This window comes from Osmerus eperlanus, chromosome 18 (genome assembly GCF_963692335.1).
Source record: "Osmerus eperlanus chromosome 18, fOsmEpe2.1, whole genome shotgun sequence".
Lineage (NCBI taxonomy): Eukaryota > Metazoa > Chordata > Actinopteri > Osmeriformes > Osmeridae > Osmerus > Osmerus eperlanus.
The window spans coordinates 4,875,256-4,889,385 of record NC_085035.1 but is presented as its reverse complement, the minus strand read 5'-3'; the positions used below and the strand labels follow the sequence as shown (position 1 = coordinate 4,889,385).

Here is a 14,130-nt window from a genome sequence, read left to right as displayed (position 1 = left end):
AGGCAGAAATGGTCCCAGAAATCAAAACAAGCACATGTAAAAACAACACAAGGAGACCAGAAGAGTTATTTGACAATCAAGACTCACTAAGAGAGCTGACTCAGTCAAATGTGTCCATTCAGACCAGAATAAGAAAAACGAATCCACTCTAGGATTTAGGATGACGAGATAAAGTTCGGATTTTAGTTAGGAACGGGCAGGTCCAATGTCCACCACTGTCCAGAACTGTGCCACCCGACTTTGCTTTGGCAGTTGGGCAAGGTCATCTTATCAAGATGAGTCACAACACTTGTCCAGCTGATACCATCAACAGCAAAAAACAACCTGAAAAAAACACCTATAAATACACAGCAATGTAAACAATGTGTCCCGTCTGTCTCCAGTAAGATAAACCCTGAGGAGAGAGACAGTGTGACCCCAGCTGGCTTCACCACCATCATAAACACAGAGCGGCCCTGGCAGCGTCTCAATCCTAAACTGTGGCCTCCTCTCCCCTGTCCTACCCTCGGCCTACAGTACACACTCTCTGCGCTTCCACAAGCGGGACCCACACCAGCTGAGGAGGTGTGGAGGAGTCACGGAGAGGACAGGGGACAGAGGCCAGGGGGCACACATTCGGGCAGCAAGGTTGGGCAAGTTAATTGGATTAGTGAGACATCAGAAGATCCAATCAGTTAAGGCCCCTAAAACCAAAATTACCCTAAAGTGAGGGGTGACACATCACATCTCCTACAACATGACTCATCATGTCCAGCTATGGCCGGAACTCCCTCACCCTGACTGACTCCAGCAGGCCGGTTATCACGCACAGCATGATGACACACGAGGACATCAAACCATATTCCCTGGTAGTCTACCCACCTAATAGCCAACAGGAATATATCATGTCGTCTCCCCCAGCTCTGACAATCTTTGCGACGTCGATATGTTTACTGCGGGGTCACCTGTGGCCAGAGGTTGTGCTGACTCAGAGAAAAGAAGCCTCAGGAAGGCATCAAACACAAGAAGCGAGTGGAAGCACCATACAGTAGCTGGTGTTTCAGTATGAGAATAATAAAGAGTTGACGTGGAGAAGAAATGCGTTGGGGAGGGGGAGGGGGTTCACAGAGAACAATGGCCAGGACAGGGAAATGATAAGAGACAGGACATCCTAGCAATTCTCCTTCCTTTCAGTCCCCCCCCCCCCCCCCCACACCAACACCCCCACCCCAACCACCACCTTGCTTCACTCCTTTCAATTATGACTGAGCCACCCCTGACCGAACACACAAGAGAATCGAGGCAAAAGGACCAAAAGCAATCACAGGAAAGCTGATTTCACAGGAGCAGTTCACAGTGTTTGGGCGTTGAGGTCAAGTTAGGCGAAGACCAGGGTTAGATTCAGAGATGCACATCAACATTCAAAGCTCAGAATTGACGCTTTCATCAGCAGAAATCAGAAAGGGTTTCAATCGCCATGAAAGTTTGCAAAGACAAGGAATTTATCATTTCTACCGCTTGACAATATTTCCCCCCTCTCCCCTCCCTGGCCGGCAAGTTCACAGCCTTGAAAATGACATTTACATTTTGTCATTTAGCAGACGCTCTTATCCAGAGCGACTTACAGTAAGTACAGGGACATTCTCCCCCGAGGCAAGTAGGGTGAAGTGCCTTGCCCAAGGACACAACGTCATTTGGCTCGGCCGGGAATCGAACTGGCGACCTTCAGATACTAGCCCACTTCCCTAACCACTCAGCCACCTGACTACCTACATGGGTGTAGCTTCCAACCCATACACCACCCTCCAGCAGAGATGCCAGTCCACAGGGCTTACAAGCACCTGCCACTTGAACGCTACGTGTGTGTGTGCCGGTGGACGCACGCTCAGTCACACATACCATGGCTGAAGAGGAAACACCTGGTCAAGACCCACCTCCCCATTCCCACCTCACACAAAGCAGAGTTGAAATCTATTGACTATTGTCTCGGTGGTGTTTAGGCTCTTGGTTTAAGCGATCCAACACATTCTGTCCGATAACGAAACTTCTCGAAGGGATGATGGTTGATTGTGTTTTCATTAAGAAATGTGCTTTTCGTCGGCATGTTGACAGCCGACACTTCTATAAAATACATGTTGTTACATGTCATTGAATACAACCCATCGGATAACAATCATAGCGAAAGTGAAAGGCAAAAAAAAATGCAAAAAGAGAATCGAAAACGGGATGTCCCCCCCCCCCAGAGACCAGTACCCTGGTCTCTCTCTTCTCTGGTCTTGAGAAACTGTTTTTTCTCTCGTCATGTCTCCGTCACCATGAACGTCAAAGCCTCTCTGTTTAGCGAACAGAATTTATGAGCCATTATCAGAGCATCCCAGATTTCCCTCCGCCCTGTTTATGTTTGCTGGACATGGCTGCATCGAAACAAGCCAGTGTGAGGGGTGGAAACCCCCCCACCCCCCCTCTGGGTACCTTCCAGCCGCTCAACCCAACGGCCCTCTAAGGAGATGGGGTCTACTGGTGGAAGAGGGATGTACTGCTTGAGACTTCCACAGGAATGCTCCCACGTGGTAATTGAGGAATTAGGAGTGGCCCAAATTATTATCAGCATGCATCACTTTTCTTTCGAGTAAACACTGTTGAGTGGCCCTCAACGTGCACACACAGATGCACACGCGCACACGCCATTCCCCTCCCTTTGGAGTACCCATCCAGCAGTTTGGTTTCACATTCGCCAAAGGGATGATTACTTTTGAAACTTAAACTGGCCAACTGTAAATAACACACCCATACTTCTAAAGAAGAATATGGGGGTTGTTTATTATACATGTCTTTCTTTCTTCCTCTCACATACAGTTTAGAAGTACACACAAGGCTGAGCGTGCAATATTCTACAAAGTGTACGTGGAAAAAAACATGTCTGATCTTAGTCCTGTTAGTTTGTCTATTCAAAAATTGGATAAATGGGACAGAGTTAACCCTTGTGTTATCTTCGGGTCATTCTGACCCATCAGCCGTGTGACCCACCGTTGTATTGCGACAAATTTACCTCATACAAAAACAAAGTGAAGCATTTTCTTTTAACCGTTGGGCTGTCTCAGACCCCCCACATTGCAAAGGTTAAAAGAAAATTATTTTTATTAGTTTTTGTATTGGGTAAAACTGGGTAAACACAATGATGGTTCGTTATGAACCTTTGGGTCATGTGACCCGAAGGCAGCACAAGGGTTAAAGGAACATTTCAACAACACAACCTGAACACAATAGTGTTTCAACACATTTGCTATCCGTTGCACTGCAGTTTATCCTGTGTGTGCATGTGTTTATGAGTGTGTTTGTGTTTGTGTGTGTGTGTGTGTGTGTGTGTTTGAGAGGTTTCTTATTGGCCATATAGTAACTTCATAAAACCGGCTGATGGATTCCTGTAAATCGCTTCATTATTGGGAGGTATCGAACCTTTTCGACTCTAGAGTGAAACAGAGAAAACACACCGTTATTTATCTACATTCCTTAAATATTCCTTATATCCTCCAGAACTCTTTGTAGCTACCACTGTGCCAAATACCTCTTTCTTACAGTTTCTTCTAGGTCACTTGTCAATTAATTCCTTCTTATTACCGCAAAAAAAACTAGTCAGTGATTTAATCACTGCTGCTACTCATGGCTGCCAATGTGCCGCTCTCTGCCTCTCCTCGAACTCCTCATTGGCTGAGCCAGAGACGCGCCTGGCGCTTATTGGTTCATAGTTTCAGCTTTGTTTTGACATGTGTGTGAAACTGTGGAGTCAGTCTAGTGCTCTCTGGTCTGATAAACGTGAAGTCTGATACCCAGTCGTAGCCAGTCGATTCGGTTAGTCGGCACAGTAAGTTGTGTCCGGGCGGAGACATTTGTACCTTTTTTTTTATTAGACAATTATAGATCTCCCAACTATACATTTGAACTTTATATTGTAGAAGATATAGCCCTATTGATATTCTTACTAACACAAATTCGTAATCTGAAGAAGTTGACATCAAATCTAAGCCATGCTTTCGGCGTGTCTGGAGTATCTGGGCCTGGGGTTTTGCGTCGCTGGATCATTACTGGGGATGGTCGCATGTGGTCTTCCCATGTGGAAGGTGACTGCGTTCATTGAGTCAAACATTCTCGTCGCTCAGACCATCTGGGACGGTCTCTGGATGTCTTGCGTGGTGCAAAGCACAGGACAGATGCAGTGCAAGACGCACGATTCCGTTCTTGCCCTCACCCAAGACCTGCAGACGGCGCGAGCCCTCACCGTGATCTCGGCCGTGTTAGGGGCTGCCGGGCTGACAGTAACGATTGCAGGTGCCCAGTGTACCAACTGCCTCACAACCGAATCGGTAAAAGCCAAGGTTGTTAACGCTGGTGGAGTGATCTACATAATCAGTGGGCTATTTGCCCTGGCTCCTCTCTGCTGGATGGCCAACCGAATCATAGTCGACTTTTACGACCCTGCGGTGCCACCGTCCATGAAAAGAGAGATTGGAGCCTCGATCTACATCGGCTGGGCTGCAACGGCCCTGCTCCTGCTCGGGGGAACCTTGCTGTGTTGCTCCTGTCCTGAGAATGTGAGGGGCGCCTACTCCATCAAATATGCTCCCACTAAAAGCATCACTTCCAACGGTGAATTTGATAAAAAACATTATGTGTAGGCCGATAAAGTGGACTTGTGCGCAAAAATCGGACCAAATCTCTCCGATGTGAACCAGAAAGTAATGGGTCACATTGGTATTTGTGGACATACCGAATCAACTTAAGTGTTGCCTCAACTGTGATTTTTGCATGATTTAGATTCTTCTAAATGATGTTCATTTTCCCACAGTTATTATATAGACATTTTGTTTATGCCTAGTGTATAATGTTGTGACTGTCGGACGCATATGGGCCATTGTCTTGCCCAAGTGGTATGACATGGTGTGTGAACTATCTGAATGCCGTATTGTTCTTTCCAGTGTCTGGTTATTAATAGTTACGTCCGGAGAGATGTATTTTTTAGTCTATTTCCACATAGATGATTCCTTTGTAGCGTAGCCTACTGAGACCGATGTGATTTCCTATTGTAATCCAAGGGGCTCATTTACATATGAATGCATTTGCTCTGCAGTTTTCATGTATCAAATGATTGTTTTCTTCCACAATGTATTGTTATATATCCGTTTTTTGTAATAAACAATATTGTACAAGCGTTCTGATACTTTTTCAAGTTGTAAGTGGAACTTGATTTGTCCCCACACGATGGGACAATAGGTTGTACAGCAGTAAAACACAAAATAATGCATGCCTAACAAAGGCACACAATCACCCCAAAGGAAAATAAAAAACACAGAAAAAGCATCCTGTGAGTGTGTGTCTGTATCCTGACTAATCCTGTCTCTGACATCACTACGCAAGTAGAGCATGCAAGGCCAATTCAACAGCACACATACAATACACAGTATCATGACCCGGATCTGCAGGAAGACCAGCAAACTTGGCCTAGTTGGAGGATTTGGCCCAGTGGAACACACAAACAAACTGGATCGTGTGAGAGCGCCACACATCAACAGGACGGAAGCCAGACTCCCTGATTAACCCATACACATGCATGTGTACTGTGGAAATCACAAACACCATGACCTCTGCCCCAGTAACCCAGTCTTGTACAGGGACGGGGAACACATTAGGGCTACTCCCTGATATCATCTCTGGAGAGAATACCGACAGCACCAAACTGGAGGGAGAGATGTGATGAGAGATCCTGATCGTGTTAACGTACACTTCAGTACAGAGCAGCCTAGTTTAGCGTCTAATGAGAAACAAAGAGTTCAATGTGAGTACAAAATGTCGTATGCGAGCTGGTAGCAGAATCTTGACAATGTTTTGTATGACTGCCTGGGCCATAAAATATTCATTGTTTAGCATCAAGCCCGGACTGTGCTGGGGCCTTTTTCATCCTATTAGTGCACACACAGCTACAAGACAATAACCTGCTTGTGCAGTACAGTACTCATCTAATTTACAATGACAATACAACTCACAGATTAGATCATTTGATTTTATTTTCCTTTTGCTTCATAACTAAAATATTTACATTAGCAGTTTTATTGAGGCTCAGACCAGGACTGTGTAGATCATGTCCTACAATGCGCGACACAGAGCATACAATCTTAAATAATCAAACAGATCAAGCTGACAGTGATTACAACTCCTGCACTAACCGTTTCTTCGGATCAAACCGCAAACTTTAGGATCATAACCTGGTAGGCCTACACCATTTTGATGCAATCAAAAGTTGACCAGAAATGTTCCTAGACACCGCTGTTTGGCTACCACTTGCCTACGACATGGCAATAGATGGGCAGTCACAGCAATGCTACAGCCACCAAAAGCAGTCTGGGCGTGTACACATCTATGTAGATCCTGAACCAGTGTGCATCCATCAAGTGTCGTCTGCGCTCTGGTGACGTTTGAGGGGAAAAAAGGCAGCTGAGATACATCGCTGCTCCCTTCTTGTAAGAATGGGTATTACAGCACACACAAAAAAAAACAACAGATGGTGCGAGAGACAGCTTCCAAGTCTTAGTACTTGATGTTTTCCCCAGATTCTCTGAGCAAAAGTCAGCTGTCGTCCTAATATCTAAGGAATCCGGTTCGCAGGCACAGCAAAAGATGAATGTTTGTAAGGCAGGTTAGTCTTATCACGTAAATAATGTTCTTGAGAGGGGCGTTTTATCCCGGTTACTCTTCAAATGGGGGATGAGGGAGAGCAGCAGATCTGAAACTCAAAGGCGTACTGGGTGTTGAACACAGCGGTTCCAACTGTAAAAGCCCATTGGTGTGGATGGACTGGAGGATAGCCCCGACAGTATCTCTTGACGTAGACCGTGTCAATATCTGAATGATGAAGGATTAGGACCCATGGTAAGATTGCCTGATCCTAGATCAATACGAAGGGCTACTTCCAACCAGAGCACGGCCTGAACGCTACTGCTTGTATTCCTTGAGTAGCTGTCCGGCGATGACCAGCCTCTGGATCTCACTGGTGCCCTCGTAGATTTCTGTGATGCGTGCGTCCCGGTAGTGTCTTTCTGCGGGCATGTCCGTCACATAACCCATTCCTCCCAAAACTTGGATGGCCTTTTTTTGGGGATTCCACATAAAAGTTGATGGAAAGAAAAGTAAAGAAATGTCGGAGAGATGCATTCAACAGATATATGGCCATAAAACAGGCATAACAAACAAACAATCAAAAAATACCGGATAGACTCAGTAGAGTGGGGTATGTTTTCGGTCTAAACATCCAATCCTTTTGGCCGAGCCAGAGGCTGGCCGTGTCTTACCTGGTGAGCGCAGAAGGTGGCAGCCTCAGACGCTGCCAGTTTGGCCATGGCTGCTTCCTGTGGGACAGGAAACAGGAAGCACGGTGAGGAAGAATCGGAGCGCTGGAGCTCTCTCGAAAACAACCAGAGAGAGGAAGGAAAAGCGTGGGAGGGAGGGGGGAGGAGGGGGCCTGTGTACCTTCGAGTAGGGCATCTTGGCATCTCGTAGCAGCGCCGATTTCCAAGTGAGCAGGCGAGCGCTCTCCAACGCCACGGCCATGTCGGCCAGTTTAAACTGCGGAACGCAAACACGCGTGCCTCGGTAAACACGAGCAGCCGAGCACCGGCAAATCATTCTCCCGGACCCAAAACCGCCTGGTGACCTGCCCCGCCTACCTGTATGGCCTGCATCTTGCCGATGGGGGCGCCGAACGCAATGCGTTTGTGGGAGTAGTCCGCGGCGCAGTCTAGGGAAGCCTGTGCAATCCCAAGGGCCTGGGAGGCTATACCGATACGCCCACTGTCCAGGGTTTGCTACAGGGGAACAGACATAAAACACCTCTCTCAATAGAAGCTTCATTGTGCGTGACTCTTACTATTCCAAATGCAGAAACAAGTCAGTTGTGTGCATATCACACGCACACAGTACAGTGCAGAGCACTGGACACAGCCACAAGAAGAGATAGTCAAGTTTGAGTGTTTTAAAGGTGAAGGGGGTGTTGTTTGCAAGCTTTTTGAAGTATAATGGCATGCTCCAACCCACCATGGCGATCTTGAACCCTGCCCCTCGGGGGCCCAGCATGTTGCCCAGTGGTATCCTGCAGTCCTCCAGGATGATGTTGGCGGTGGACGACGCCCTGATGCCCAGCTTGTCCTCCTTCTTGCCCAGGGACAGGCCCGGGTGAGGCATGGGGACCAGGAAAGCACTGATGCCCTGCAGAGAGCGGAAGCCAAGGGGGAAGGATGGATTGCTGTAAATCACATCCACGCCTCACGTCGGGCCAATCACATCCACGCCTCACGTCGGGCCAATCACATCCACGCCTCACGTCGGGCCAATCACATCCACGCCTCACGTCGGGCCAATCACATCCACGCCTCACGTGGCCAATCACATCGACGCTTCACGTCGGGCCAATCACATCCACGCCTCACGTCGGGCCAATCACATCCACGCCTCACGTGGCCAATCACATCGACGCTTCACGTCGGGCCAATCACATCCACGCTTCACGTCGGGCCAATCACATCCACGCCTCACGTCGGGCCAATCACATCCACGCCTCACGTTGGGCCAATCACATCCACGCCTCACGTCGGGCCAATCACATCCACGCCTCACGTCGGGCCAATCACAACCACGCCTCACGGGGCCAATCGCATCGCCTCCAAGGGCACGTGTGCGTTCCCGACCTTGTGTTTGAGTTTCTTGTCGGTCGTAGCGAAGACGACCGTGGCGGAGGCGTCCCAGCTGTTGGTGATCCAGGCCTTCGTCCCGTTCAGCACCCACTCGTCCCCGTCCTGCTGGGCCAGCGTAGACGCCGCCCCCGCGTCACTGCCGTTGCCTGGGACGGAACGAGATAGCGGGTGAATTCGTGAAAAGGAGAGCGGAGGAAAGAAATAGAGTTGAGGTGAGAAAGAAGTTAAGTGGATGACCTCCTGTCAGGATTTATTAACTGTGTACGTTTGTGTGTGTGTGTGTGTGAATGTGTGTGTGTGTACCTGGTTCACTGAGGGAGAAGCAGCCAACCTTCTCTCCTGTGGTGAAGGGAGGAATCCACTCACGTTTCTGCTCCTCCGTTCCATACTTTAACACTGGGCCAATGTAGAGAGACTGAAAGGCAAACGGTTCAAATGCTTGAGGGGATACAGTGAGAGGCTCACGATATCGAACAAGGCTGTGATCATTTGGGAATTCAGCCAGGTGGGCAAACACGTACGTTGTTGACAGAAACCACCACTCCTGTACTGGCACATCCTCGACTGATCTCCTCCACGGCCAGACTGTAGGCCAGGTAGTCCATCCCAGCTCCACCAAGTTCCTCTGGTACCTCGATGGCCATCACACCCATCTGCCCCAGCTCCCGTACCTACATGCCAAAACACAAGGGAACAAGGTTCTATGTGACTAGCATTGCACACAACAGGATCTTGACTTGACGTATCCGAGTTGTTTTGTGTTTGGCAGAGGGGTGCGTGTACCTGTTTGGCAGGGTACCTGTGTTCCTTGTCTAGTTGCGCGGCAATAGGGGCTAGTTCTCGGTCTGCGTAGTCTCTACACGTCTGCCTGAGCATCTGGTGCATCTCAGGTAGCTCGGCAAGCTGTGTTAGTCCACGACAGCCACTTAGACACAGCCCCAGGGCTGGGGGAGAGACGGAAGATGAATAAAACCATGACTCATCCGTCATAACATTATTGTTCAATCACAATCTTTGGTGTTTTTGTTTTCTGTTATTTGTCATTGTCGGCATTATCGGCGCAGACCCATGAACTACACCCTTAACCTTCGCAAAGGTTACGTAAAAATATGATGGCCACCTAAAAAAAAGAGCCTAATTGCTATGGTTGGGAAAGTGTCAAACGGGAGGACAACTGGCAGAATTGGGTGAAAGGTCGCCCTGCGAATGCGCGCTCACAACCTTTCTCCTAGTGCATGCACGCGCTCGCACTGTGAACCACCGCTTCAAATATCAATGCATGTCAAATTTAACTACTAACCCTTTCAAAATAAACTAAATGTACAGAGATAACATGTATTAAGCCCTGGAATGAGATGTTAACTGTATATTTGGCGAGATAGCGAACAATCGTTATCTAACCTGACAATTAGCTAGCTGCTAGCAATGCTAGTCCTTACTTAACCCCATTCAAAACAACAAGCTAGCACTCGTTAGCGACATTACCATTGCAATTACACGAACGCATTCATTCAATCATGCTGGCATTAAAAGAAACCTAATTAACTACCCATCTGCTTGTTTGATAACTAGCTTAGCCAATCTTCCTGCTAGCAAGCCCTTTCAGTTGTTTTACTTTGTCAGCTGTATGACCTTTGAATTAATAAGAAGTTTGAAGTAGACGTCTTATTCGAGAATGGAGGTATTTCATGTTAATCAATAGTTAAAGCGCTAATACTAACCTTTCTTTGCTTTGAAAAGTGCTGCCATTATTACTCTTCAGCTTGCTTGTGCAACTCTGGTTTGTGTGTGTGGTGGAAGCAGAAGCGTTATGTGACGTAGTCGATACGTCCTCAACGCCAAAATGTTGACTGTTGACATGTGACTGTTGTATAGTAAATAAATAACGTTCATATTTAAATTAAAGTTAAACTACAGAGAGGCATCGCATGGAGGTGAAATGAATCCTTGAATTTTTTGGGTGGCTTGACTTTGCCAGCGTGTGGGAGAATGGGAGGAATAATATAGAGAGTGAAAGACATAACTAGCAGAGCCAGAGAGATAGTCAATAGCAGGAAGTAGTGTTGTGGAATTGCAATCAAAGCCCCAAATAAAGGTTGTCCAACCAGGGAGGTTCAAGTTTTTCCAAACATGTTTATTTTTGGCATCATAAAAAGTCATTTAGGTTGTCCGGTACGATGCTATCATTCTATTCCTTTGGGTTGGAGGGATGAGGGTTGAGGTTAGGGTCATTTAAGGGAGGAGGAGAGGGTAAGGAAAAATAAAAAGCGCCGGATGGGCGGTTGAGAGCTGGTTGCAACTACACCAGGCGTCCAGCAGGGGTCCCTCACTTGCTGGCGGCGGTGAAGTTGAAGCATCCTCTCTGGTGGAACTGCATATCCCTGACACGACGCATGGACTGGATCTGGGGCTGGAAGGCGCAGAACTCGTTGTAGTGTCTGTAATCACCACACTCGAACAGGTACTGGTAGCCTCTGTAGCCGGGATACTGGTAACCCACCCACCTGGAGAGAGAACAGACAAAAACAGCAATGATGAGTGACTTGGTATAATATGATGTTTTTTTCAACGCATACCTGTCTTAATGTCAATAATGTCTAGCCTTTGCTACATTAAAATTCCGTGCGATTTTGAACACCCGTGAGCGAAATCAAACATTCTCAACTAAAAATACACATTTGATGTTTTATGAGCTACAGACATCTCACAGTCATCCGCCTGCCTTATGACTCTAATGCCACACTACTTACGCCACACACTGCATTCAATGACTAGCCCTGGGGTTCCTCCAACGACATGTCTCTATTGACTTCCTGTTCTCCAAAGTTCCCTAACTTGGCATGGGAATATGATAGGATGGATAGGGTGCCATTTGAGATTTGCTCTCAAGTAAATGAATGTATTTGAGCCATACTGTCAAGGTATTCCACTCTGAGACCTACATTCTGAGACGGATTGGGTAAAACACGAAATGTTTTACGCCCCTGTATGAATCACTGCTGAACCAGTGCTGTTGAGGAACACCCTTAGGGGAAAGCTATGTGTGTAGTAATGTGTACTTACACTCCGCCAGGCACCCTCACGCTGCCCACTCTGTCGGTGAAACCATGCGCCCAGAGGGTGGGCACGTCATCCTCCTGGATCTCCATCTTGTTGCCCTTGAAGTCGCACAGCTCAAACAGGCAGATCTTGTGCTCCATGCTGTCCTGTATGGCAGACACAGAGGAAGAGGGTTCGTGGGACTTTTCCGTGATTCATATTTACATGTGAATCTTAGGGATATTCGATATTCAGAGTCTATTTATGTCATATCTGTTTCTCCTTGTGAAAATATAGCTTCTTCTTTTTTTGCCCCCCACTAAAATCGTTGACCGGTATCATCTGATTGGCTCACCATGCGGATGGGCCTGAGGGACATGAGGCAGTCGCTGCGGTAAGAGTTGCTCCAGGTATCCCAGCGAGGATACTCGCCCTTCTCCAGGATGAACATCTCCCCACGGAAGTTAGTCTGCTCAAAGGCAACAAAGCTGGAGAGGGGGGGTCGCCAAGGGCAGGGGGGGGACAGGGGTGAGAGGAGGGGAGAGAGGGATTAGAGGAGGGGTAGACCTGTGGATGAAGTGAGCGTGAAGGAAGGTGGAAAGAGGAAGGATGATTGCCTTGAAGTACAGTGAACATGCTTGTGTGCGCGGTTAATATCAATTTTTTTGGGGGGGGGCGGGGGGTGAGCAAAACATGAGACCTGTAGGTCCTGAGGGTTTGTTTGTCCACTTACGGGCCGCACTCCACGATGATACTGCGCACTCTATCCATGCCGCGGTCACACACATTCATACACTCGTTCTGGACCTCCATCATTCTTCCCTGGAAGTTCTCCTGGTCGAACAGCATGATCTGCACCAGAGTCAACGGGAACATATTAGTCCAATCGGAATCCAGGTGAAGGAAAACTTTAGGACTGATAAGAAATGGCGAATCGTTGTTGTACTGTGAAATGTCCTAATGATGCTGTGACTCACTCTGAAGGAACCCATGCCAGGGTCTCCGGTCTTGGTGGCCTTGCTGGTGGCAGCGGGGGCACCCTTGTCCTTGGCATCAGTGCCCTGGTTGGAGGCGGACTTGGCAGTCTGAGACATGATGTTAGAGTCTGGGAGAAGAGAGTAAAGGAGAAGAGCAGAAATGGGGTGAGCAGGGTGAGGGGGATGAAATGAAAGGTTGACATACAGAAGGACAGACGAGTAGGTAGGAAGGGGAAAGAGCGAAGGAAAACGAGATAGGAACAATTTTCACAAACATACAAAGTGTAGGGTCAGTACTTTCTGTGGGCACTGTGATGTCTATGAAGAAATTCCCCCCCAAAAGTACCAGAGTTTCGGAATAAGGTTGGTGTTTCTACTGGGTGAATCTGGTTCACGAGTGGGCCCTAGTCTCCAACTTTACAGCAAATTACCATCTAGCCTGGGCACTGAGGGCCTCATGAAGGCCCTCAGGCCTGGGCCTCTGCTAGGGGCTCTCACCAGCCTTAGGGTGACTCGTCCGGGCCAAGCGGAGAGAGTGGAGCCCTACTGCCGGCTGTGCCCCCTGTACTGCAGTGGAACGGCTGGTGTCTGAGTGTGCGTGGGTCTGTGTGTGTCCTTACCTGCGTGAGTTTAGCTTGCAGTGCCGTGTGTGGGAGGCTGGCTCGTGCTGGTCCCCTCAGCGCCGCGGCCCAGCTTTTATACCCTGGCAAAGGCCGAACGTAGGGGCTCACGGCACAATAGAAAGCGCCTCGTCATCACAGTTGGTCAGTGCCAAAGCGGTCGGGTCATCGCATCGCCGAGAATCCCCCCCAACTCCCCCGGCCCCACCGGCCTGCCTGTAAGCACTTTACTGTCAAAGGAAAGCCCTGACAAAGGCACTTTCCCCCTGTGTTGGTGTGGTTGGGCCTGTAAGCTATAGCTGCGTATAGATGTGGAATGCATAGACCTAGAGGGAGCAAAGAGTTAATCCCCCTCATCTACCTCTCGCTCATACAGATGCTCTGTTCACAAGTACTGTTTTTACAACTCCAAAAGAGACATTTCAATCACAAGTTAAAACTGGGTATAGTTAAAGCAATTGTCATATTCAGAATTATTGATTTAGATGCATAATAGGTGGATTTTAGGGGGTGGGTATATCTTGGTGGCTAGAACATTTGGTTGCCTCACAAGGTCGAAGGTTCATACCCTCCCTGGATAGTACGTCGCTTTGGATAAAGGTGTCTGTTGAATACATTCATTATTATCATTTCTCATTCGAATGAGTGTATTTTCACATATTCTTGTTGCAATAAGCTTGAAAGAGTCAACTGAAAACGTACTTACAAACCTACAAAGCAAGACCAGTGACACTCTAATTCACCAATGTGGTCAGGAAATGACACGCGGGAATGAAG

General features: G+C 48.0%; 3 protein-coding genes across 3 annotated transcripts; 1 reads left to right on the top strand and 2 right to left on the bottom strand.

The window, feature by feature from the left end:
- The first annotated feature begins 3,767 nt into the window (after nucleotides 1-3,767).
- cldn5b (claudin 5b) lies at nucleotides 3,768-5,185 on the top strand. The gene has a single exon (XM_062483927.1). The coding sequence runs from the start codon at nucleotides 4,005-4,007 to the stop codon at nucleotides 4,650-4,652; it is 648 nt and encodes a 215-aa protein (XP_062339911.1). The 5' UTR covers nucleotides 3,768-4,004; the 3' UTR covers nucleotides 4,653-5,185.
- Nucleotides 5,186-6,020: 835 nt separating this feature from the next.
- On the bottom strand, nucleotides 6,021-10,510 carry acads (acyl-CoA dehydrogenase short chain). The gene is made up of 10 exons (XM_062483926.1): nucleotides 10,439-10,510; nucleotides 9,501-9,661; nucleotides 9,239-9,388; nucleotides 9,021-9,132; nucleotides 8,712-8,863; nucleotides 8,062-8,232; nucleotides 7,695-7,832; nucleotides 7,498-7,593; nucleotides 7,320-7,376; nucleotides 6,021-7,116 (listed from the first exon to the last, which is right to left on the bottom strand). Exons 1-10 carry the CDS (start codon nucleotides 10,464-10,466, stop codon nucleotides 6,964-6,966), a joined length of 1,218 nt encoding a protein of 405 aa, XP_062339910.1. The 5' UTR covers nucleotides 10,467-10,510; the 3' UTR covers nucleotides 6,021-6,963.
- Nucleotides 10,511-10,830: 320 nt separating this feature from the next.
- On the bottom strand, nucleotides 10,831-13,509 carry crybb1 (crystallin, beta B1). Its single transcript, XM_062484850.1, has 6 exons — nucleotides 13,354-13,509; nucleotides 12,734-12,861; nucleotides 12,490-12,608; nucleotides 12,112-12,244; nucleotides 11,781-11,923; nucleotides 10,831-11,221 (listed from the first exon to the last, which is right to left on the bottom strand). Exons 2-6 carry the CDS (start codon nucleotides 12,848-12,850, stop codon nucleotides 11,044-11,046), a joined length of 690 nt encoding a protein of 229 aa, XP_062340834.1. The 5' UTR covers nucleotides 12,851-12,861; nucleotides 13,354-13,509; the 3' UTR covers nucleotides 10,831-11,043.
- Nucleotides 13,510-14,130: the final 621 nt, after the last annotated feature.